Source organism: Capra hircus, chromosome 2 (assembly GCF_001704415.2).
Source record: "Capra hircus breed San Clemente chromosome 2, ASM170441v1, whole genome shotgun sequence".
Taxonomy (NCBI): Eukaryota; Metazoa; Chordata; class Mammalia; order Artiodactyla; family Bovidae; genus Capra; species Capra hircus.
The window spans coordinates 38,242,086-38,267,453 of NC_030809.1; the positions used below are offsets into that span (position 1 = coordinate 38,242,086).

General features: G+C 38.7%; 1 protein-coding gene across 2 annotated transcripts in view; it reads right to left on the reverse strand.

Annotated features, from left to right (window-relative positions):
• Positions 1–25,368, reverse strand: part of UNC80 (unc-80 homolog, NALCN activator) — a 215,584-nt gene that overhangs the window by 184,867 nt on the left and 5,349 nt on the right. For both annotated transcript variants that reach the window (XM_005676458.3, XM_005676457.3), the window contains exons 4-7: positions 24,505–24,806; positions 13,229–13,352; positions 11,181–11,254; positions 7,806–7,945 (exon numbers count right to left, since the gene is read on the reverse strand). In XM_005676458.3, the coding sequence (XP_005676515.2) occupies positions 7,806–7,945; positions 11,181–11,254; positions 13,229–13,352; positions 24,505–24,806 (640 nt within the window). The remainder of the gene's footprint in view (positions 1–7,805; positions 7,946–11,180; positions 11,255–13,228; positions 13,353–24,504; positions 24,807–25,368) is intronic.

Consider the following 25,368-nt stretch of genomic DNA (forward strand, 5'->3'; position numbering starts at 1 on the left):
CCCATGCCTTTGGCTCCAGGATGAATTCTGCAGAAGGAGGCTCCCACAGAACGCGGGAAGGAAAAAAGACACCGATTCCTTCCTCAAGCTCCTCCCTCCCAGAGATCTGCTTAGGGCTGTCATGGAAGGTCACAGATCTTATTAACCACTCTCCACAGAGTTCCCCAGAGCTGTTCTGTCCTTTTGCCCCTCAAAGAGGGGGATAGGGAGAAGGGAAGTTGGTAAAAATGCAAAACCCCCAAGTCTTATCCCAAACTACTAAGCCACTATTGCTGGCAATGCGATGTAGGAGTCTTTATAATATCTCCAGGTAATCTTTTTTATTCTCCTTGAAATATACTTGATTTAAAATACTGTGTTAGATTCAAGTGTATAGCAAAATGATTCAGTTTTCTATTATAGATTATTACAAGTTGTTGCATATAATTCCCTGTGTTATACAATAAATCCTTGTTGCTTATCTATTTTAAGTATAGTAGTTTATATCTGTTCATCCTATACTCCTAATTTCTCCAGGTAATTCTTAAATAATTTCAATAAGATTGGAGGCAATTGCCCTAGAGAAACAAATAATGCATGATTTTTGTACTTGTAAGTCAACATCCAAAACAATTCCTACATGGAAGCACTAACTGGAATGATATGTTGGCAGTTTTGTCTCCCTGAGGGTGCCAGATGATTATATTTATGTCTACACATAAAGCTTATTTGACTGAAAGTAATTACTGAGGTACAGTTCACTCTCATAGTCATTAACTACTTTCTAACAGATAAGGTCAACTGACAATCAGATGTACAACAGCAAAACTCCCACCGATAAAGAGTTGCACTCAGAGACTAAAAACGATTCTGTAACTTAGGCAATCAAAATTTGCTAAGTAAATTCACATTTTAATTGCTTAATATTTAAAGAAATTCTATTCAAAACAAGAATGAACTTAACAAGTCATTCTATAGCAAATATTATAACGTGAAATACCTCAATTTTAAATGTTACTCAAGTACTAGTTTATTTGGCTTAAAGTGTGAGTTACACTGGGGCGAAGAATCAACAAAGGGCAAGAATCAACAACAATTTTTCACTTTGGACAGAACTATCAGATGTCACTAAGTAACCAATAAAAGTTATTGTAGTTAACTAATTAACTATCTACCTAATTAAATGTGAGAAACTTACATAAGTGAGTAAAGATGATATGAAGGCAGCTCATTGTATAATATGATAGAAGAGTTCTTTCCAACTTTAATACTCTATGATTCCATAAGTTATTTTGTAGGAAAAAAATGAAAAATTTCTGAAAGGATGAATACCAGTTTTACTCTAAAACATACATAAAAGTAATGAAGAGGAGTATATATACAAAAAAAATAATGTTTATATCTACCTGATAAGCTCATGAATGATTTTCAATTTTTTAAAAAATATTTGATACCTTAAAACTTTTTCCATAATTAGCATATACTTCTTTGATATGCATAGAACACATTATGACAAAAAAGGGTACCAAAAAAAGATAGGAATTGTCTTAGTATATTTTCCAAGCAACTATGGTTTTAAGGAAACCAAGTTATTATTAATCAGTGTTGGGAGATGCTAGTAGAGTGCATCTGAAGCAGGAAAACACTTTAGAAATAATAGATAATCTATGGAGGCAGAGAACTGTGGAAATTAGTCCTGACCCCATGCAGCACTTAATGAAGCAGAAATTAACTCTATGCATATGGTAATTAAAGATGAAATCTGACATTAATTTTAAAAAACTAGCTATCTCTTCTATGATTGCAGAGTTCCAGAAAGAGTGATGTTTGGTTCAGTCAAGCTCAGGACAAAAGAGATGGTGAATTGGATTTCTTTGATAAAAGCAGGTAGCTTTTGTTCCTAACATATTTGCATTGTTTTGTTATTAAAGTTCTCTTTATTTCTGATTAATACATGAACTCCTCCAATGAAGACACATTAGAATTAGCATATCCCCCCAAAAAAAGAATTAGCATTTCCTGAAAGGTCTACCTTCTGCATCATTTCCATGGCAACCAGCCACTGCAGCTAGGCAAAGAGAAGACATAATTCATTTGTCTAAAGTGCCACTGAGTTCATATCTAATTCGCACATGTAGGTTTATGTGTGCTATGGGTGACTGTGTACACATATATATGCCAAACAATGCATATATATATAGATGATTGAGTGTGGCAGTATTCAAAAATGGGAAAAAACAATGTCCTTTCACAAAGAGGAAACTTTGAACATCATTGTTATCTTTGTCTTTACATGCAAATCAAATTAAGCGATTAACAATCAATTTTATTAGAGGAAAGAAAATAATTTGCTATTTATATTTGCAAATTTCCATGCTTACTATGGTTGAGAAAAATTATGCAGGAAATTTAAGTTCCTGGGTATTTTATGACCTCAATATTTCACCCTAACATTGTTTCACAATTTTTTAAAGTCAGGCAGAAGCACAGTATTATATTTGAGGTAAGAAATAACATTTAAATTAAACTTTTTAGAAAATGTATAACAGAATTAGTGAAGAAGGAATATGAAGATACTTAATAACATAATAAAAATAGACATACAGTCATCTATATATATCTCTATATACATAAAATGATGGTTACATTGTTATCATTATTGTTTATTGAAATTAGCCTCCAAAATAGCCCTCAATACCTGCCTCCTAATATTCATAACCTTGTGCAATGTCCTCTCACGCTACACTAGGGTTGGTTGGTGTGATACAGAATATAGAAGAGTCGATGGCATTTACCTTGGTAACTGGATGCTAAAGCTGAAGCTCCAGTACTTTGGCCACCTCATGCGAAGAGCTGACTCACTGGAAAAGACTCTGATGCTGGGAGGGATTGGGGGCAGGAGGAGAAGGGGACGACAGAGGATGAGATGGCTGGATGGTATCACTGACTCGATGGACGTGAGTCTGAGTGAACTCTGGGAGATGGTGATGGACAGGGAGGCCTGGCGTGCTGCAATTCATGGGGTCGCAAAGAGTTGGACACGACTAAGCAACTGAACTGAACTGAACTGAACCTTGGTAATTAGGTTACAAAAGACACTGAAGATTCCATCTGGAGATTAGGCTATAATAGACAGTGAAGCTTCCATCTTGGTTCCTCACGCACTTTCTTGGATAATGTGTTTTGGGGAAAGCCAGTTGCCATGTCATCAGAAGCTCTTTTGAGAAGCCCTGGTATTGAAGAACTAAACCCTTTGGTCAACAGCTAGATGAATCACCTTGAAAGCAGACTCTCCAGCCCATTCAGGTCTTCAGATAACTGCTGATCTGGCTTGTCATTGAGAGACCCTGAGCCACAGTCATCTAGCTAACCACTTAGCTAAATTCTGGATTTGTGATCCTCAGAAACTGTTTGAGATAATAAATGTCTTTCATTTTAAGCTGCCAAGAAACTTTGGTAACTTGTTGTATTGCAGTTGTTAGCTAATGCAGATTTTGGTATTGAAAATAAGCAAGGAAAAAGAAATGTCAAATAAAAAATTGAGAAAGGTGAGCTTGGACATGAATGATCATGAAGACTTAGGTATGATGACTAAGGAATTTGAAATGTATCCTAAAAACTATGGCCACTGAGGATTTATTAACAAGGGAATAGAATGATAAGATATGTATTTTAAATTACTTTTGTAACATTATATAGGTAATGGATTAAAAGGAGGCAATACCGAATATAGAGATACCATTAGGATCACCTGCAGAAATTCAAATAAGAAATGATAGGGATCTGAACTAAGTCAGTGACTGTAAGGTTGGGGAGGAGGAGAGGATTTGAGAGAGATTAAGAAGGCAGAATGTAAAGGTCTTGGAAGGGAGTAAACCTCACATTATTGACTAGAATGTCTGGGTTGATAGTGGTACCATCTACTGAAATACAGGAGGCAGGAGAATGCATTTGGTTTTAGACAGAGTTTGAGGTACCTGGAAGGAACAGGAAGAGCTTTCTATCAGTCTCTTGATTACATGGGTTTGTAGGTTTAAAGAGTTGTCTAGGTGAGATGTAAAGGTTTGAGGGTCATCAACATATAGTGAGTGACTGAAACTATGGCAGCAAATAAGACTACTCAGAGGGAGAATGTGGGAGGAGAGGGAAACACCAACAGCAAGAAGAGGGCCATGGAGGAGAAGCCAAAGGAAAAGTCTACAAAGATTCAGCTTGAAACGTAAGGGGAAAGAAACCAGTATAACATGCAAAAGAAGAGGAGGAAGTGACAGGAAGGACAGAGTGGCCATGGGGGTTAAAGTGCTGAAAGAGCCAATTAGGTCAGAACCAAATATGGACTAAGTTTCAGGTCTATTGGGAGGGATCAGGGGGAAGTGATGTTAAGCATTTGTTCCCCAAAACGACCAATTATGGCAAATAGCCACAACACTTCCTCCTTTAATTTAATGAGGGATCAAAAAGAAAAGAGGCTTCCATAAAAACATAATTAAGAAGATGGGTTTCTACAGGAACCTCTGTGCTCCGCCTAAATACCTGTCTTCTTGTGGAAGAGTAGTGAAGAGTGTAGACCGTGGATCTGTCTAGACTGAGCTCAAATCTAGATCTTCTGCTTTCTAGCTGTGTGTCTTTGAATGAATCATTTAATCTCTCTATGCTTCGGTTCCTCATCTTTAAAATAAGCACAGTGTCTTCTTCGTGTGGCTGCTGTGAAGATGAAATTTATGTACTTATTCAGTGCCCATCATTAAGGCCATGTGCCAGGCACTAGAGATAGAGCAATCAGTAAAAGAGATCTGGTCCCTCTGCTCATGCATTTTACAGTCTAGTGAAGGAGACAACTATTAGACAACTAATCTATTAGACAACACAGGTCTTTGAATTATGGTTGCCAGTTGTACTGTAAGAGAACACAGGAGTTCTGTGATCAGATTTAAAATTTGCCAAAGCTTCTCTAGGAAGTAAGGAAATATATTTAAATTGAGTCTTGAAGAAGGAGGAGCTGGTTAAGTAAAGAGAGATGGAAGAACCATCCAGGCAGATGGAATAACATACTCCAAATCTCAGAGCTAAGAGGAAATATATTGCATGTGAAGAACTCAAAAGACATTGGAGTCTAGTGATAGGATGTGAGTAATCGCCTGATGTCAGACAGGAGAACTTGATAGCAGCCAGATAATGTGGAGCTTTGAGGGGTATTTCAAAGATTTTGAATTGTATCTTGATAGCAGTGGGCAGCCATTGAAAAAGTTAAAGTATGGAAGTGGCATGATTAAGTTTTTTCATGACTCTGTATATCCTTTATTGGGCAGTTACAAGAGTAAATAAGAGGAGACTAATAAGCAGGCTGTTGCAGGACTCTAGGCAGGAGGTGATGCGTGGCTTGGATAATATGGTGGGGGCCACAGACACAGGTGGAAGGAAGCAGGTTCAGAATACTTTCATATATGATTTTTCTCAATCTTCCTCATGCCATAAATTTAATAACTACTCACAGAGTTATTCAAGCCATAAACTTAAGTTATGCTTGACTCTTTTCTTTTTCTCACTCTTCACATCTAGTCATTGCAGCTCTATTTTAAATATGTCCCAATTTCAGCCTCATCTCAGCCTTTCTACCCTTACTACCTCTACCCTAACCAAGCCACCTCTTCTCCCACCTGGACCATGGAAAGTGTCTCCTAACTAATCTCTGTGTCTGCTTTTCTTCCCAAGTCTATTCTCATAAACCATCTGGAGTGATCTTTAAGAGGTATAATTCAGTGACATTACACTCTACTGCTCAAACAGCTCTAATGACTTTTCATCACACCTGGAACAAAATTCAAATTTCTTACCATGGCCTCCTGGCTGCTCTGTGATCTGACCCCTTATGGACTCTCTGGCTTGATTCCCTCACCTTGTCCACTTACTCATCAATAGCCCCTGGTCACACTGGCCTTCCTTCCATTCCTGGAATACACTGAACTTATTTCCACTTCAAAGCCTTTAGGCTTGTTCCCTCTGCCTGGATTGCTCTTCCCAGATCTTCCTGAGGCCATCTCCTGCATATTATTTAGATCTCTAAGAGAAAGAGCCCACTCCGTCCTTATTTGCCTTCTTATCCTTAGATAAACTGAAAATAATTTATTTATGCATTTACTCTCTTCTATCTGTCTGGAGCCAGAAGAAGGTAGATCATTTTAGAACAAAAAGGCAAGTTAATACTGAGAGGAAATATCTATGGATCTTTTTCCAGGGTGGGGAGAGGTATAAGGACATTCTGAATATGTATTCAGAATACGTAAAAACTCTTACAATTCAATAATAAGAGGACAAATGACCCAGTGAAAACTTGGGCAAAATGTTTAAATAGATATTTCACCTAAGAAGATACTCAAATAGCTTATAAAGACATGAAAATATACTTAACATCATTGCTCACCAGGAAAATATAAATTAAAACCACAGTCAGATCCCACATCACACCCACTGGAAAGGCTATAATAAAACAAAAATAACACATTCTGTCAAAGATATAGAGAGAAATGAACCCCTAGACATTTCTGGTGGGAAGGTAAAATGGTATAGCCATTTTGCAAAACAGTTTAATAGTTCTCCAAAAAAAAATTAAATATACCATACAACCTAGCAATTTCATTCCCAGGTATCTATCCAACAGAATTAAAAACATATGCTCATCCAAAAATTCATATATGCATGTTCATCAAAGTATTATTCGCAATAGACAAAAAGTTATAAACAACCCAAACATCCATCAACTGATGCATGAGTAAACAAAATGTAGTGCATCCAGACGACAGCATATTGTTGTATGGATATATTACAGCAATAAAGAAGAATGAACTATTGACATACGCAATGATCTAAAACACCATGCCAAAGGAAAGAAGTCAAATGCTTTTAAAAGACCACACAAGGTATGATTCCACTTGTTTGGAGTATCCAGAATTGCAACCATATATAGACAAAAAGCATGTTAAGAGATCATCTAGATCAGGGTGTGGGAACGGGAGTGACTGAAATGGACACAGGGGATATTTGGGGGGTTATAGAAGTGTTCTGAAATTGAAGTGTGTTGATAGTTGCAGAATTTTGGAAATTTGTTAAAAACCATTAAATTGTAGACTTAAAAGGGTGAATATTATGGTATATAAATTATACTTCAATAAAGCTATTTTAAATATACCACCTTTTAAAACACTATCCATTAGACAGTAACCTTATTTGAAAACAGGTATATACAAATGGTCTCCTCCCCTGTTAGGTGGAGTTTGTAGATGGGCACAAAGGCAAACCTCATGAATCCAAGTTTCCTTAATTTCATCAGAGAGCAGGAAGAAGTGGACTAATGTTTGTCCTAGAGAAGGCATTGGTAAGCAAATTCACTATGACACCAGCTAACAGAGCCAGCTTTGGAATGTTCACAAAGAATAGATTCCCAAATTCCCTGTGCGTACTTTAGAGGCACCCATTCTTAATACAAGGATCTGCTAGTATGAAGTATTTTTATACATTAAAGCGGATCCTTTCACATTCCTGCAACATAATCTTTTGGTAGCATCATTTGAGCTTCCACTTTTAAATACTTAAAATTCAATTTCAGACATCTCATTAAATCATGTCTTACCATGCCTGAATGTTTAAATGAGCTATTTAAGAATACATCCAGCTATTTCTAGACGTATTCACATAATTATATTCTGACCCAGAATATGTATACAAATATCATACATTTCCACATTTTAAGAGACAGAGTAGCTGGATATTCATATTTAGTTTTGAGGATCTGGAAATACATTTTTGTCCATCATATTGCAGTCATATACCTGGAGTGCGATGGTCCTCTTTCCTGGGAAGTTTGGGAGGACAGACTTCCATCAAGGGAGTTTCCTCGGTGGCAGCCTGAAATGGTGGCCTTGGGTGAGATGGAATCTGACTGGAATGTTTCACAGACCACCTGGAGTCCCTTTTGGGGTTAGAGACAGTAGATTAGTGGTTTTTTTATTTTTCCTTCAGGAATATCTTCTAGAATTATCATATTATTGTACATACATTGTTTTTTAAATTAAAAAAAATTTGCAGCATAAATATGTCATAGACAAAGGGAGTTTGCCTTTGTCTAAGAAGGAATAGAAACAGGCTTCTAAAGAGCCCCTGTATCATTAAAAGTCTTTGAGGCAAAGTACTTTTATGTCCTTTATTTCATTTTGCCCTTGATTTTTTTCTCTTTTCACCTCCATATCCAGTATCTACAGAAGAAGAGCTGCAAACTAATAATTCATCAAAGATATGTCAGTACCGAGGTGAATGGAATAGAGGCATGAGGCAGAAAACAAGGGTAAGTGAAAAACAGCTAATCAAATCAGTCAAGACATGAAAATGAAAGTGCAAGGTTCAGATTTTTTCATCATTCATCAGAGGGGAGATGTAAGACATTTTTCCCAAATGAACACAATAACCTTTACTTGTAACCACAAATTCATTTCACTTTACTGACAGAGTAGCTTCCTTTAATTACATTTATCTAATAAATGTAATTCTGCCCAATGTGAGATATTTTCCCATCAGTATTACAGATAAATTTCTTTGCTAAAAGATAGACCCACAAAAACTGATCATAGTATTTTAACCCCTTACAACTTCTGTTGTATTTTCATATGTAAAATAAGACAGTATTGTTCAACCATGATGATGCATAGAGAGAATAGAATACAGCTAGAAATTTGATAAAATAAGTCTTCTGAATTTGATCAAAGAATCCTTTAGCAAGAACATACTATGTATGTTTCACGTTAGATGTTTTGGAGATAAAAACATATTAGATGAATCTGGCCTTGAAATCAAGAACTTACAGCTAAGTTTTAAAACAGATAAACAAAGATTATAGCATCATTTCCAATAGGAGTACAATGCAAGCCACAAGTAGGAGACACATATCTTATTTTTAAAATAAAATGAAATAGGCAAAATTAAAATTTTAACTCTATATTCTGTTTAATCCAAAATTTTAATTTCAACTCATCATCAATATAAATATTACTAAGATATTCACATTTTCTTCAAAATATGGTGTACATTTTACACTTAACACCAGTTTAGACTATTCGATCAATTCAAAATAGTCATATTTCAAGTGCTCAGTAGCCAAATGGACCTGGTGGCTGTCATATTGGACAGTGCAGGTTAAAGCAATTAGATAAGAGTTCATGGGGAGTTAAGGTCTAAATAGGTCCCTAAAGGAAAGATACAATTTAGACAGGTAAAGGGAGGAAAGAGAGCAATCCAGCGTAAGGGAACTGTCTGAGCAAAGCCTCAGAGGCTAATGTAGCAAGCCCTGTATCCTGGGAGCAACGCTTTACTAACTGAAGGGATAATGGAGGTCACCTAAGAAGGATAATGCTAGGTGGTGGAAGGCATAGAGAACCAGGAGGAGGAGTTTGGTCTTAAGGTGAGGGGACCCACTAAAGGCACCTAAGGAGGAAAGGATGCAATAAAAGAATAGTGCCTTGTATATAATGAGCCTCTGTGGAATGATGAACTAACAAATAAATGATGCATTAGGAAGATTAATCAGGCTTTATATGAACTATATTTATATGAAGCAGGAGAGGCTAGAGGTAGAAAATCCAATCACGTGGTTCCAGCTGCAATCTCAATAGGAAGACCTAGATTTAGAAGATAGCAGTGCACATCTGAGCAACAGAATGAAAAGAAAACAATATAACTCAGCAAGAAATCAAATGGAGAGGATTAAAAAGACTGAAATGTTGAATTTATGTATTTCACTGTATCTAAGATGTCTTCAGTTATAAGACATCATTATTTTATGTATGATATTAAAAAAAATTCTGTTAAGTTCTTAGTAGTGAGGACTGTTTATTTTATAGTTATTAAAAAGGTCTACTTAGCCTTATTTATGCAGATCTTTTGATTATATACCCACCCCATGCATGTGCATGCTCAGTTTTTGTGTGACTCTTTGTGACCCTACAGACTGTAATCAACCAGGCTCCTCTGTCCATGGAATTTTCCAGGCAAGAATACTGGAGTGGGTTACCATTTCCTTCTCCAAGGTATCTTCACAACCCAGGGATCAAATCTACATCTCCTGTATATCCAGCATTGGCAGGTAGATTCTTTACCACTGAGCCTCTTGAGAAGTATAAATACATCCCATGTATATGTAAAAAGGAAAATATAAGTGAAATAAATTGGTGTAGGTATTCCTAAAATGTTTTCACATTTATAAATTTCAACTCAGAGCTGTTGATATATATTTTTCCCATAGAATAACTTACGCTCCATCAAGAGTGTTATTTCTTAAAAGAGTGTTCCACTATCCCCTCTGACATTCTCCTAAGCCACTGACTATGATTCTGCAAACTTAGATGCTAAAATGATCACATTTTGCTGTATAAGAATGACAATCACATCAAGATTTCTACCAGGCAGAGAGATTGTAAGAGGCTAAAGATCATGAAAAATACACTATATTTCAAATGTGTTAAAAGTGAAAAAAATTTACATCGGAGAATAGACAAAACATAGCATATAAATCACAATGTCTATACTTAGCAATTGCTCTACAGAAGACATACTAAGATGTTAACATTTTTAGTTTTGAGGGTAAAAAGGATGATGATAATGGATAATAATAATAATCCTGGCAATAATGCATGAGTTGGAAAGAGGATTCAATTTTGATGGATAACAGTAAATTGTGTTTTCCACATGTTGAACTGAAAGAGAAAGCAGGTCATCTAACACATATTAAATTAATGATGGTATACATTTCTATGTGACTTTGAACTACTCTGGCTTTCATTTCTTTCTTTTCTGAATCAAGTAGTGCATGGTGAATTTACATTAAATTATATTCTGCTTTATGACACATCTTCTGTTTTATGTGGATTTGTCTTTAGTTTCCTTTAGGGGTGGGACAGTATCTTAAGCCTCCTCTCTACTTCCTCCTCCACACCCGCTATAGTATTATTTTACTTATATTAGGGTTGCCTAGCAAATATTAGGAGATTCAGTAATTGAAAACAAGATACTTTAATGTGGAATGAATAATGATAACTAACATTTATTAAGTGTTACATGCTAGCTACTGAGAAAAAGCACTGGTCAAATCCTACCCTTCAAACCTCGCTATGTTCAAGGAGTATCCACCTTTCTTCTCATGGTTATAATATACTCACCTCTCGGTGTCTTGTGTCTTGATTTGGTGATTCACAGGTCTGACTTTGACTATTGATAGGAGAGCTTCTCTTAGCTGCAAATATGGATGAAATCCCATCACAAATTTTATAAGATTATATAAGGTATTTTTTTCCTTTTTTCTCTTATATTTTACATATGGTAACATATATGTTTCAATGTGTGCATGCGTGCTCAGTTGTATCTACCTCTTTTCAACCCCATGGACTGTAACCCACAAGGCTCCTCTGTCCATGGAATTCTCCAGGCAAGAATACTAGAGTGAGTTGCCATTTCCTTCTCCAAGGGATCTTCCTGACTCAGGAATCAAACCTGAGTCTCTTGCACTGCAGGCAGATTCTTTACCATCTGAGCCATCAGGGAAGTTCATCTCTTTTTCGAATCAAAAACCCATTTTAATAGATGGTTAAAACCTTGAAAGAAGACATTTAATAGCATGTATTGTAAGAGAACTTCCCTGGTGGCTCAGACGGTAAAGTGTCTGTCTACAATGCAGGAGACCTGGGTTCAATCCCTGGGTTGGGAAGATTCTCTGGAGAAGGAAATGGCAACCCACTCCTGTACTCTTGCCTAGAAAATCCCATGGACAGAGGAGCCTGGTGTCCATGGGGTCGCAAAGAGTCGGACACAACTGAGCAACTTTACTTTCACTTTCGCTTTCTTTTCATTGTAAGAGAAATCAAACAACTGATGAAAAAATCTTTGTATTTTTAGGTTATCAATATAGATTTCTTCATCTGTTCAGTCCAACTCTACAGGTTAAGATGCTAAAAAAATTAGCCATACTGAAAATTGTAACAGTTAATATCTACATAGTACCTAACATGAGCTTCCCAGGTAACTCAGTGGTAAAGAATCAGCCTGCCAATGCAGGATACGCAGGAGATGTGGGTTCAGTCTCTGGGTCAGAAAATCCCCTGGAGTAGGAAATGGCAATCCACTCCAGTATTCTTGCCTAGGAAATCCCATGGACAGAGGATCCTATTGGGCTGCAGTCTATGGGGTTGCAAAGAGTCGGACAAGATTGAGTGACTGAGCTCACACAGTACCTAATATCTGTCAAGTTCTGTTCTAGGTGTTTTTACATGTATCAACTCTTTTAATACTTATAATAATCCCTATAATAGCTTATGGTATATTACCAGATCCATTTTACAGATGAAAACATTAAGGAATAAGGAATGTGGGGCTTCCTGATAGCTCAGTTGGTAAAGAATCCGCCTGCAATGCAGGAGACCTTGGTTCAATTCCTAGGTTGGAAAGATCTGCTGGAAAAGGGATAGGCTACCCATTCCAGTATTCTTGCCTGGAGAATTCCATGGACAGGAGCCTGGCAGGCTATAGTCCATGCAGTTGCAGAGTCAGACACAACTTAGCAACTAAAACCTAAAGAAATGAAAGCACTTGGGGGAGGTTAGGTTATATACATGGTAAAAGATCTGGGGTGAAGCATGAACTTTCCAGGCACTTTTCAAGCTATCATGTTGTACTCTTTCTACAGTTCGACAATAGGACTATTTCATTAGACAATCCCAGTAGTGAAATGCTTTGATAGCAAACAACAAACCTCCACTAAAGCAAGATTGTTAAGGAGCTGCTACTCCATCCATCATAATTATGATTAAGATGAAATAATAATAATGGCTACCAGTTATTTATTTCCTATGTGCCTGGCATTCTTCTAAGCAATTTTACATATATCAGCTCATTTATTCTTCATCATAATCCTGTAAGTATTTGTTACACTATATTTATATGGGAGTTATATCGTAACTCCCATGTTACCGATGAGGAAATGGAGGCTTAAAGAGGAAGTTTAAATGACTTACCCAAAGTCATACTTTGGTAATACCACAGCATGTGCTCCTGGTTTAGAGTTTCTCATCATGTAAATGAACCCTACACCCAGGGGCCCCTAGATAACTCCCTGGAGGAATTTTCTTCCTCTTGGTTTCTTAAGAGCGAATCACCCATCACCTTCATGCTTATGTATGCTGAGACCATCCCACTAGGTGTCTGAGTCACAAACCTGTAATGATGTTCCTGATGGGCTTCACCAGTGCTGTGAAGCCAGAGACTTCAGGCTGTCTGTGTTCCCACATGGGCTGCCATATAACAAGCCCACTGGCCAGTCGAAATGTGAGGTCAGATTCCTAGAAGAAGAGAAAGAAGATCTATGTCCAAGAACTGGCTGAAGAAAACAGTCAATGCAACAATTAACATCTGTCACCCAATAGTTTGTGGCACAAACTATTGTGTGTAAGATAGGTTCAAGTGTGTATTGTGCAACATGGGGAATATTGCCAATATTTTGTAATAACTACAAACAGAAAGTAACTTTTAAAGATTGTATTTAAAAAGAACATCATTCATAAGATTATTTTCAAAGTAGGCTGATCTTCAACATCTTCCTGTCTCACTCAGATAAGTGTTTTTAGGATAAATCAATAGGCTTAAATTATCATCACAATGGGCTTCCTGGGTGGTGCAATGGTAAACAATCCCCCTGCCAAACTAAGAGACACAGGAGAAACTCAGGTTGATCTCTAGGTTGGGAAGTTACCCTAGACATGGAAATGTCAACCTTCTCCAGTATTCTTGCTTGGAAAATTCCATGGACAGAGGATCCTGGTGGGCTATAGTCCATGGGGCCACAGAGAGTTGGACACAATTGAGCACACACATCATCATCATCATAATTACTACAAGAATCATGGTGATCTCCTTTAGGCAAAATTAATTAATTAAGATGGAACTTTGGGCAGAGCACAAAATACAAATTATTGTTTTCTATTAGCACTCATTGAGTCCTTTTCATTTCAAGGGCCTAGGCAGATCTCTTTACTTATGCCTATTGATATTGATATTATCCCTCTTAAAGAGTTAATTGTCCTCTTTCTCTTTCATAAGGCAATAGCCTCAGATGCTGGCCATTTCGACTTTCTATTCTCCAGTCCATCTCTTGTTCTTGCATTTCATGGAATCAGTAACCTGCAGTTAGACCCTTCTTAGTATATTATTTTGTATTGTTGCCTCCTCAACAATCTAATTCCCTGAGGGCAGAGATGTAGCCGGCTTTCTCCTCCTCCACAATCTCTGTCACCATCACAATACTAAATTCAGTGTTAGGCATTGGGTGCACAATAGGTTCTCAATAAATATTTGCTGAATTGTACTGACTTTACAACCCATCCTCATTTAATTTGTCTACCACTGAAAGTCTCTGCCAGGAAGCACATTCTCTGCTTCATCATTACACCACTCTGAGTGTCTGAGACGTTTAAAATGCAGTTGTGTAAGTATGAACATATAACAGTCTGAGGTTACATTTTCAGCAATGCAGCCTCTCAAATCAACATAGACATGAAAGCGGAGAGAGTCTGAGTGCAGATTAATGAGCACAACTGAAACCCAGGAATTCACTTAGGGTGATGACTTGCAACCCTGGCTTGTATATAGTATAATCACCCAGGGAGCTTTTAAAACCTAGGAGGCTCAGGTCTCACTTCTTTCCCCTAACCAGACCAATTAAGTTAGAATCACTGTGAGATTTGCTTAAGTTCCCCCTAGTGACTCTCGTGTTAGCTACGGTTGAAAACCACTGATCTAGAAGAACGAGAGCTAGCAAAAAATTGAAAAAGTTGGGAAGAAAAGGATTCTGCAAATGGTGAATCAATGCAGCTCAGTATCAAAGGATGCCTCAACTGGAAAGACTAGCTGAAATCCCTGAATAAATCTCTGTGTTGGTATAGAGGAGACTCTAAGCTACAGACCAAGATCCTGGAACCACAGTGGTACTCATTATGGAGAAGCATCTAGTGGCCATATTGGAAAAGCATATAAAGCATTTGGTCAAATTCATTCAACAGTCATTCTACAAATGTTTACAGACCACCTACTGTGTACTTGGTCCTATTCGAGATTCTGGAATACAACAGGGAACAAAGCATACCAAAAAAATCTCTGCTCCCCAGTGCAAAGGAGAAGTAAAGCAGAAGGAGGAAATTGGCAGGCAAGGTGTCGATGTTTTAGGCAGAAAGGCCAGGGAAGGCCTTCTCGTGCGGGTGATATTTGAGTAAGGATCTGAATGAAATGAAGGAGCTGCCATGTAGCTATTTCCTAAAAACGCATTGTATAAAAAGGGATCAGCAAGTATAGTTGAGCTGTTTCAGATCCTGAAAGATGATGCTGTGAAAGTGCTGCACTCAATATGCCAGCAAATTTGGAAAACTCAGCAGTGGCCACAGGACTGGAAAAGGTCAGTTTTCATTCCAATCCCAAAGAAAGGCAATGCCAAAGAGTGCTCAAACTACCGCACAATTGCACTCATCTCACACGCTAGTAAAGTAATGCTCAAAATTCTCCAAGCCAGACTTCAGCAACACGTGAACCATGAACTCCCTGATGTTCAAGCTGGTTTTAGAAAAGGCAGAGGAACCAGAGATCAAATTGCCAACATCCGCTGGATCATGGAAAAAGCAAGAGGGTTCCAGAAAAACATCTATTTCTGCTTTATTGACTATGCCAAAGCCTTTGACTGTGTGGATCACAATAAACTGTGGAAAATTCTGAAAGAGATGGGAGTACCAGACCACCTAACCTGCCTCTTGAGAAATCTGTATGCAGGTCAGGAAGCAACAGTTAGAACTGGACATGGAACAACAGACTGGTTCAGAATAGGAAAAGGAGTACGTCAAGGCTGTATATTGTCACCCTGCTTATTTAACTTCTATGCAGAGTACATCATGAGAAACGCTGGCCTGGAAGAAACACAAGCTGGAATCAAGATTGCTGGGAGAAATATCAATAACCTCAGATATGCAGGTGACACCACACTTCTGGCAGAAAGTGAAGAGGAGCTAAAAAGCCTCTTGATGAAAGTGAAAGTGGAAAGTGAAAAAGTTGGCTTAAAGCTCAACATTCAGAAAACGAAGATCATGGCATCTGGTCCCATCATGTCATGGGAAATAGATGGGGAAACAGTGGAAACAGTGTCAAACTTTATTTTGGGGGGCTCCAAAATCACTGCAGATGGTGATTGCAGCCATGAAATTAAAAGACGCTTACTCCTTGGAAGAAAAGTTATGACCAACCTAGATAGTATATTCAAAAGCAGAGACATTACTTTGCTGACTAAGGTCCGTCTAGTCAAGGCTATGGTTTTTCCTGTGGTCATGTATGGATGTGAGAGTTGGACTGTGAAGAAGGCTGAGCGCCAAAGAATTGATGCTTTTGAACTGTGGTGTTGGAGAAGACTCTTGAGAGTCCCTTGGACTGCAAGGAGATCCAACCAGTCCATTCTGAAGGAGATCAACCCTGGGATTTCTTTGGAAGGAAATCCAATTTCTTTGGATGCTAAAGTTGAAACTCCAGTACTTTGGCCACCTCATGAGAAGAGTTGACTCATTGGAAAAGACTCTGATGCTGGGAGGGGTTGGGGGCAGGAGGAGAAGGGGACGACAGAGGATGAGATGGCTGGATGGCATCATGGATTCGATGGCCGTGAGTCTGAGTGAACTCCAGGAGATGGTGATGAACAGGGAGGCCTGGCGTGCTGTGATTCATGGGGTCGCAAAGAGTCGGACAAGACTGAGTGACTGAACTGAAGTGTAAAGGTCCTAGGTATGTCTCGTGTGTCAAGAAACAGTTAAGAGACTGTGAACCTGGAGTCAAGTGAATGGCAGAAGAGTAGAAAAAATAAGATCAGGGACATTATTGAGTTTCAAATAATATAGCCTGATGGGTCATAGTAAGTTCAACTCAGTCACTCAGTCGTGTCCAACTCTTTATAACCCCATGCACTGTAGCACACCAGGTTTCCCTGTCCACCACCAACTTCCAGAGCTTGCTCAAACTCATGTCCATCAAGCCAGTGATGCCATCCAACCATCTCATCTTCTGTCATCCCCTTCTGTTAGGGGAAGCACACTGATTGAAACTGCCCACTCTGTCCAGGTACCATAGTAACCATTTGCATGAGTTGTTTTATGACAGGAGATCCTGATAAGGAACATGGAACTAATAAGCCATCACCAACCAGAAGAGTTCGGGAAAGGTCTAAAGGAGACACTGCATGCCAGTCCACTTCCCAGAATCCCTCTCGCTAGCATCCATCTTGGCTGAGCAATGCGTGCGCCACCAGGAAAGATTCTGAATTAGAATGATTGGCCAAAGACCACCCGGAAAGTAATCCCATCACCGTAAAACCCGACATTGTGAGCCATGTGGCAGAGCAGTTCTCCTGGGTTCCCTTACCCTACTGCTCTCCACCCAGGTGCCCTTTCCCAGTAAAATCTCTTGCTTTGTCAGCATATGTGTCTCCTTGGACAGTTCATTTCCGAGTGTTAGACAAGAGCCCACTTTCGGGCCCTGGAAGGGGTCCCTCTTCCTGCAACACTTCTCCTGCCTTCAACTTTCCTAGCATCAGCATCTTTTCCAATGAGTCAGTTCTTTGCATCCGGTGGCCAGAGTATTGGAGTTTCAGTTTCAGCATCAGTCCTTCCAGTGAATAGTCAGGACTAATTTCCTTTAGGACTGACTGGTTTAGTAAGGACGTCAGCAATTACTGAGTGACATGAGAAGCCACTGCAGGGGTTTTGAGTAGCAGAATGACATGACTTGATATATGTTTTGATAGGATCACTCAGGCTATTGAGAATAGTTTGAGAAAGGACAAGGGTGGAGATAGAGAATTTAGGAAGCTATTATTATCATGTAGGTGAAAAATCATTAGACTAGGGGGTTAGTAGAGGATAAAATTAGTAGAGGGCAGGTGCTGATTGACTAGAAGTGGAGTGTAGGAGAAAAAGATGTCAAAGATCTTGGGCCTTGTCACTGATAAAGTAGGGCAAGATGAAGAAGAAACAAGTCTGGGGATATCAGGAGTCTAGTTTTAGACATGTTAAGTTTGAGAGGTCTGTTAGACTTTCAGCTAGACTTATTGAGTAAACAACTAGATGGACAGGTCTAAAGTTAAAGGGAAAGAATCCCTCTTCCTTTGAAATAATCATGGGGAAGACTGCCTGATATCATGTGAGGTATTAGATCCAGCAAGCAAGGAATTAACAGTATGCAAAGTATATCAGATTTATCTCCAGAAATGCAGAATGCTCAATTCATCAGGTTTTGATAATTTCTTAGTTTCAGAGATGGGTTCTTTTCCATGTTTCTTCTAAGTAATCTTGGCACAAAACTCCAATGAACATGGCAACAGGAAGTGAGTTCTCTTAAACTGACATCCTGGCTTTTAACATCTGCTCTCTTAATGTGACAATTACCACTCAGTGATAGTTACTGTAATTATTTTGTTTTTTGTTTGATATACTTCCAGCTAGACTGTGTATTTCTTGAAGATAAATTGAGATCTCCTTCCGTGTATTTTTCCTTGAATATCAATACATAATTGTTGATTAACTGAACATTTATTAGACTTTCCAAATAACACCAGCTCAATCTGATCAGGGACTGGGGACAGGAGGAGAAGGGGACGACAGAGGATGAGATGGCTGGATGGCATCACTGACTCCATGGACGTGAGTCTGAGTGAACTCTGGGAGTTGGTGATGGACAAGGAGGCCTGGCGTGCTGCAATTCATGGGGTCACAAAGAGTCAGACACGACTGAGTGACTGAACTGAACTGAACTGAGTCTGATCATTCTTTAGACCCAAATACCTGCAGAAGCTATGGCCAACTCTTATGTAGATATGTTCCTTTGTACATCCTTTTAAGCTGGAGGAACGCATAAACTCTGAGAGCTAACTTCACTTCTAGAGTCCCCTTCAATGGCTCACTCAGTGTGATATATGCACACATGAACAGAAGGTCTGTAGTTGGAGAAGGTGCTCTTTATCATTCAAATAGCTGTGGGGTGAATGGTCTGGAAAGGTTCTAAGAAAAACCAGAAGGTGTAAGCATTCAAAAAAATCAACATTTCCACATTACAGTTTCTTTTCTAGCTTGCAATGAAAATCTGTTTCCGTGATGACATGAAGCAATTCTAAATGTGTTTTCTAGTAGCTGAGAGACATCTGCTTAAACAACTATTATTTTGAATTCTGTTTTAAAGTTGTTTACTTTAGACATATGAATTTTATAAAAATCTCCTTGAGGGCTTGTATTTTGTTTAATTCCCTGCAGTTCCTCCAGCACTTTGAATAGTGCCTAGCATTCAGTAGGCATCCAATAAATATTTATTGAAGGAATAAGTGAATATAATCAAATCAAGAAAATACTGACAGCACATTTAAAGTGGATTCCTCAGTTGTAACACATGTCATCATTTAAATTTGGCCTAAAATTATAATATTTGACAGAATATTCAGAATATTAATTTTCTTATATAATATTTGAGCTAGTTTTAAGTTAAAAGTATAAAAATCCATTGAATTATACACTGTCCTACAAAAGAATGAGTCATTTAGATGTATTTGTTAATTAGTAAACTAATTCATTCAACAAATATTTATTAAATATCTATAAAACACAAACATTAATGTTAACTACTCCAGATACAATGATAATTTCTATTCTCAAATATTTGCAATCTAGTGGGAGAGATGGACACACAAAGAGATAATAATAAATAAACTAAAAATAACAATAAAAATACATCTAAAATATTATACAGATAGAGAAGAGGGGAGCCCAGATCTTGAATGAAATCATAAAGAATAATTAGGAATTTTCTAGGCAGAAGTGTAGGTTATGAGGGCATTCCAAGTAACATGACCAGCATGAATAGGTTTGGAGTAAACCACGTTATATTTTCAGGGAGACTTCAAGCATTTGGAGTTCATAGGCAGGAGAGGTAGCCAAAAAACCACAAAACATGGAGGCCCCAGTTATCACACCAAGAAGCTAGAGTTTCACCCTCTGTATAGTGAGAAATTAACAAATTAAGCATATTGGTGATACAGTCAGATCTGCATTTAGAGAGATCACTTTGGTGTTAAGGTTGGATTTTAGGAGACAAGCCAGGAGACTGTAAATTCAGTTAGACAATGGCCCAGGTAACACGCCCAAGGAAGAGATGATGAAAGTTGGGTTACAGAGTAAATAGGGATTAAAAAAAATAGAAATATTTAGCAGACAAAATGTGTAGAACTCTGTGATTAGCAGAATGTGTAGCTAAGGATGAAGGAGTAATCAAAGGAAGCGCCTAGGTTTTGAGTTTATGTGAATGGGTCCATCATCTGAAATACAGAACATCAGGACAAGAGCTCATTCCAGGGGAAATATGAAATGTCTATAGATCATCTATTTGGAGAAACTAGTTGAAAAGTTGATCTAGAGGCCAGGAGAGAAGACCTAGTTTAGAGATATAAAATTAGATGACCTCAGCCTGTCAGGACACAAATGGTAAATAAATGAAGCAGGAGAGGAGGTCTTCCAAAGAAAAGATACAGTGGCAAGTGCAGAGGGTCTAGGTTGCATCTCTGGGGAACCCCAGTGTTAGAGGGGAAGGCAAAGAAGATGAGCTCTCAAAGGAGACAGAGCAGAAAGAGCCAGAGATGCAATGAAAACTGGCAGAGTGTGGTGTCACCAGAGGAATGGAAAACTTCAAGAAGAAACGAAGGTAAGTTCAAATGCAGCTGAGGTTTAACGAACTGAAGACAGCAAAGTAAAGATTAGGTTCAATAGGCCAAGGTTGTGGATGACCTTGGTTAGAAGAGTTCTAGCACAGAAACCAAGAAACAGTATAGCTCTGTAGAAAGTCAGATGGAATTGGATTTGAATCCCACCTTGCCTACTTAATGAGCTTGATTATTACGTCTCTGGACTTCAGTTTCCTCTTCGGTAAAATCTACCTTCCTGTGGGTGTGAGAGATGATAGGTGAGAACTAGGTTACATACTAGAGGAAAGCAGAAGCAAGTGGAAGGGATTGGGAAGGTGAGAAGTGGAAGCACAGGCTCATGCCTAGACTGGATTTCAGCCCTTCATTACTCCCGCAACATCATGTCCTATAAGAGCCTCAACCTACAACACTGTTTATGTGAGCATGGGGTGGGGACTTGGGGGAGACAAAAAACGGACTGACAAGTTGGGCATCACATGGAGCTTGATGGCACAGTATGTGGACATACCAGTCTAGATGGCTGTTGGTTTCTGCCCCAGGAGCATGCAGATCTCTGGGGCTGGAAAGAAAAGGTGGCTTTTAGTCTTGATCTTGGGCTGGGGTTCTGAAGATCAAATGCAATGGGAGAATAAGGGGGCCATTAATGGTGCTGATGAGGAGCAGTTGATATGGCTAGAGCACAGATATGAAAGGAATATAGGGCCTGATAACTAGCAGGCAAGTGAAAATTCTAGGTCAGTGGATCTCAATCCAGGGCAATTCTCACCCCTCCCCACTCCTTAGGGATATCTGGCAATGTCTAGAGTCATTTGCATTTGTAACAAATCAGAAGGAGGAGGTGTTACTGGCATCTAGTGGGTAGAAGCCAGAGATGTTATTAAATACCCTACAAAGCACAGGACAAAGAATTATCTGGCCCCAAATGCCAATGGTGCCACAACTGAGAAACCCCGATCAAGGGATTGTACATTCCCTGCTGAAGAAAGCAAACCCCTCACTCAGATTAAAAAAAAAAAAAAAACCTTATAGGGAAATCTATTGACTCATTTATTTTTTTATTCCCTATGGCATCTAGAAAAACATTTCTCTCACAGCAATAATAAAATGATAAAATAATAATGCTAGTAATAATAGCCAGCAATAATTGTAGAGTACAATACTATGTATTAATCACAGTGCCATGTTTTTAAGGATTGTTTTACTTCCTTATAAATACTACAATCCCAGGCCAGAGGTAAACTTACGGACCTTGAGCCAGCTTTTCTCATCTATCTGTGTAGTCTCCCCTGAAAGAAGATCTGGCTCCTCTTCTACTCATAATTCATAATGCTGATAGCTATAAAATGTCAATGCTAAATACTACCATTTATAAACGCCTTTTTGTGCATCAGGTGAACACTTTAATTTGTTTAATCCTCACAATACTCCATAAAATTATTCTCATGTTCAATTTATACTTGAAAAAAACTGAGGCTTAAAGAAGTTAATTGTTCAATGTCCTTTCTACATAGAATACAAAGCAGCAAGCACTGGATTCTAACTCAGGACAGTTTCCAAAACTTACACCCTCTGCATGTTTCCAAATAAAATTATAGTCATTTTGGACACTTTTGCATTTTTCAATCTAGATAATCTTTACAAATAGATATGTTATGGGCTATTTTTTTAAGGAGTTTTCTTTCTTGCCCTGTCTACTTCAGGGACTATGTGCCTACATATATGTGCTATTTTTAGCACCTGGATCAGCTTCTGATAGTAACTTGGGTTTATTCAGTGATAGTCATTAAATATTTATTGATTGTCTCATATATGCAGACACTATTCTAGACACATCAGACACCATTGTGACTTGGACAGGCAGTGTCCCTTTGTTCAAGAACCTCAGGTTTGGAAGGGGTGATGGGTAATAAACATGTAAAGAAACATAAAAAATAAATTCAGGTACTGATGAGTGCAAAGGAGGAAACAATGAAAAATGTAGATCAGGTACTAGCAGCACTAAAGTAGCCAGGGAAGTACTTCTGGGTTGGTAACAACTACATGGTGAGTAAATTGATGAGAAGAACGTGACCATGTGAAAATCTAGGGGTGGAAGGTGGGAGTAAATGACTCAAACAGAAGGAAAAAACCAGCGCAAAGATCTGAACGCGAAAACAACCTTCTTGGGTTTGAAGGTGAGCCTTTGGTGAGCCTGCAAGTTTCGGAACAAGAGAGAGGCCAGTGAGATTGAGGGAGAGGAAGCCAGGCAGGCGGGCAGAATTTATGTCCTGCAGGTTTCATTGGCCAGGGGGACACTCTCAGTTAATGTTTCCATTAAGCGTAACCTTTATCAAAGACTTTAAAAAAAAATAGAAAGTGTAATGTTTTTAAAGCAGAAATTTAATTAAATCACATTAATTTTTTTGGATAACTTTGATAGACAACGTGGCCAGTGGATGTGAAGCACTTTAGGAGCCCACAGGTAATTTCAGTTCTAGTCCTGCCAGAAATGGGGCAGAATCAATCAGAAGTGAATTTTACCTGAAAATAAAATGGATGAAAAGACTCTCTAGTCCATCCCCTCTCATAATGGTTGTTAATGGTCTTACAACCACCTTCATGTATATATGTGCTTAGTTGCTTAGTCATGTACAACTCTTTGCAATCCCATGGACTGTAGCCCACTAGGATCCTCTTTCCATGGGGGTTCTCCAGGCAGGAATACTGGAGTGGGTTGCCATTTCCTCCTTCATCACATATATATAGTATATGGCAAAAATGAAACATTCATTAGGATCCTAATATTCTCTTAAAGAATATTTGGGCATATTAATTCCTTCTATCTTTTATCAGAGCACTTAGATGGAATGTTGCAATTTATTCGTTCTCAGAAGTAACAAATAGTTCTTGATTTCTTTCCACGTACTTGATTTTTTTCCCCATGTACTTTCATGTACTGTGTCTTCACATATATTCACCCTGTGTTTGAATATCCAAAATGTTATGCAATGGAGGATCCAAGAGGTTAAGTAGGATCACCTAGATCACACTGCTAGAAAGTGGTAGCTCAGTGACTTAAGATAATATTGTCTCTTTCAGATCCAAGGGGTACCTGTATATAACTGGATTTTAATACAATTTGTTTTCATGAAATACGTTTTCTGTTTTACACATTGAAAAGTATTTTGAAAAGAAATTCATACATGGTACACCAAACTGTCAAAAAGTCTGCAGCACATAAAAAGCAAAAGCTTCTGCTCTAGATCCTGCATTATGTTCTGGAAATACGAAAGAGATAGTGACTAGGTCTTCATGCGGAAGGTCAGAGGAAAAGCTTCATGGAAATGATGACACCAAAGTTTGAAGAACCATGGAGCAAAAGGAGGGCAGAGCTAACAGCACGTGCATATTCAGGGAATGGTTCACATGGCTCCCAGAACTGGATCGTGGGGTGGGCAGTAGGGATTGGCAGTGGTCAACTGAGAGGACTTCAGCTCCAGATCATGGTTGACTTTATATGTCACATTTAATATGTTGGGCATTATCATGGGGCAGATGGAGAACTATCAAGGATTTTTAAGTAGGAGAATCGTAGTTTTGACATAATGTTTGACATCTTAATATAGAAACAAAGCTCTCTTCCTATAAGCTCATACAAAGACATGGGCACACAAATATGGAAATATCATCTGAAGCCCACCCTCACCTGACTTCTAGTCCCTCTTAACCCTAATCAGCTTTCCGCTTACCTTGATCCTGTGGACCAGAGGAGCAAACAGAAACACAAAGAGCTCCACAGTAGCCATGGAGTTCTGGAAAATCTTCCTTCGGTTATTTTCTTCCTCATCATTGGAGGTGCTTTGGCAAGGTTGCCCTGGAGAACCCTGGTTTTCAACCTGGTGGATGAAAGCACTGCTGCCGCCACCCCAGCTGGAACCTCGGTCTGTGCCCCCAAAACGCTCGCTGTTGCAGTCCTGTGGGGCCTCCAGGAGCATCCAATGCAGGGTATGAAGGAGCTTTGTCTCAGCAACACCCAGTTTATCCTGGTGTCCTGCATAGCACAACCACACAGTCAGGTTAAGGCAGACTCTGTGACCAGGACAATGATGTCAGCCTTGCATCTGGGAAGAACATCCTTGCTTTAAGGTTCTGTGGCTTGATTTCCTGGGAGACACTAGCATTTCTCTGCACCACTTATAGCCACTGTTAGAAGGGTCCATTATTGTTTGGGGACTTTCTAACTGGCTGCAGTCTTTGCAGAACAATATGCTGCCACAGGGAAAGAAACTGCATGCATCACATCTCTTCAGCCAGATACCCACATATATTTCCAAATAAAGAGCACAATGGTTAAGAATATTGGTTCTGAAGATAGCTACTCCATTTTGCATGCATGTGCGCTCATTACTCCCAACCTAGGGATCAAACCCAGGTCTTCTGAGTCTCCTGCATTGCAGGTAGAGTCTTTATCCCCTGAGCCACCTGGGAAGACCTGGTGTGATTAGGAAAGGCCCCTCTATAAATGTAACACTTGAGTAAAGATCCACATAAGGGGAAGGAACCGGATGGAGAAGAGCTTGAGATAGATGGCTAGGACATAATGCTATGTGGGA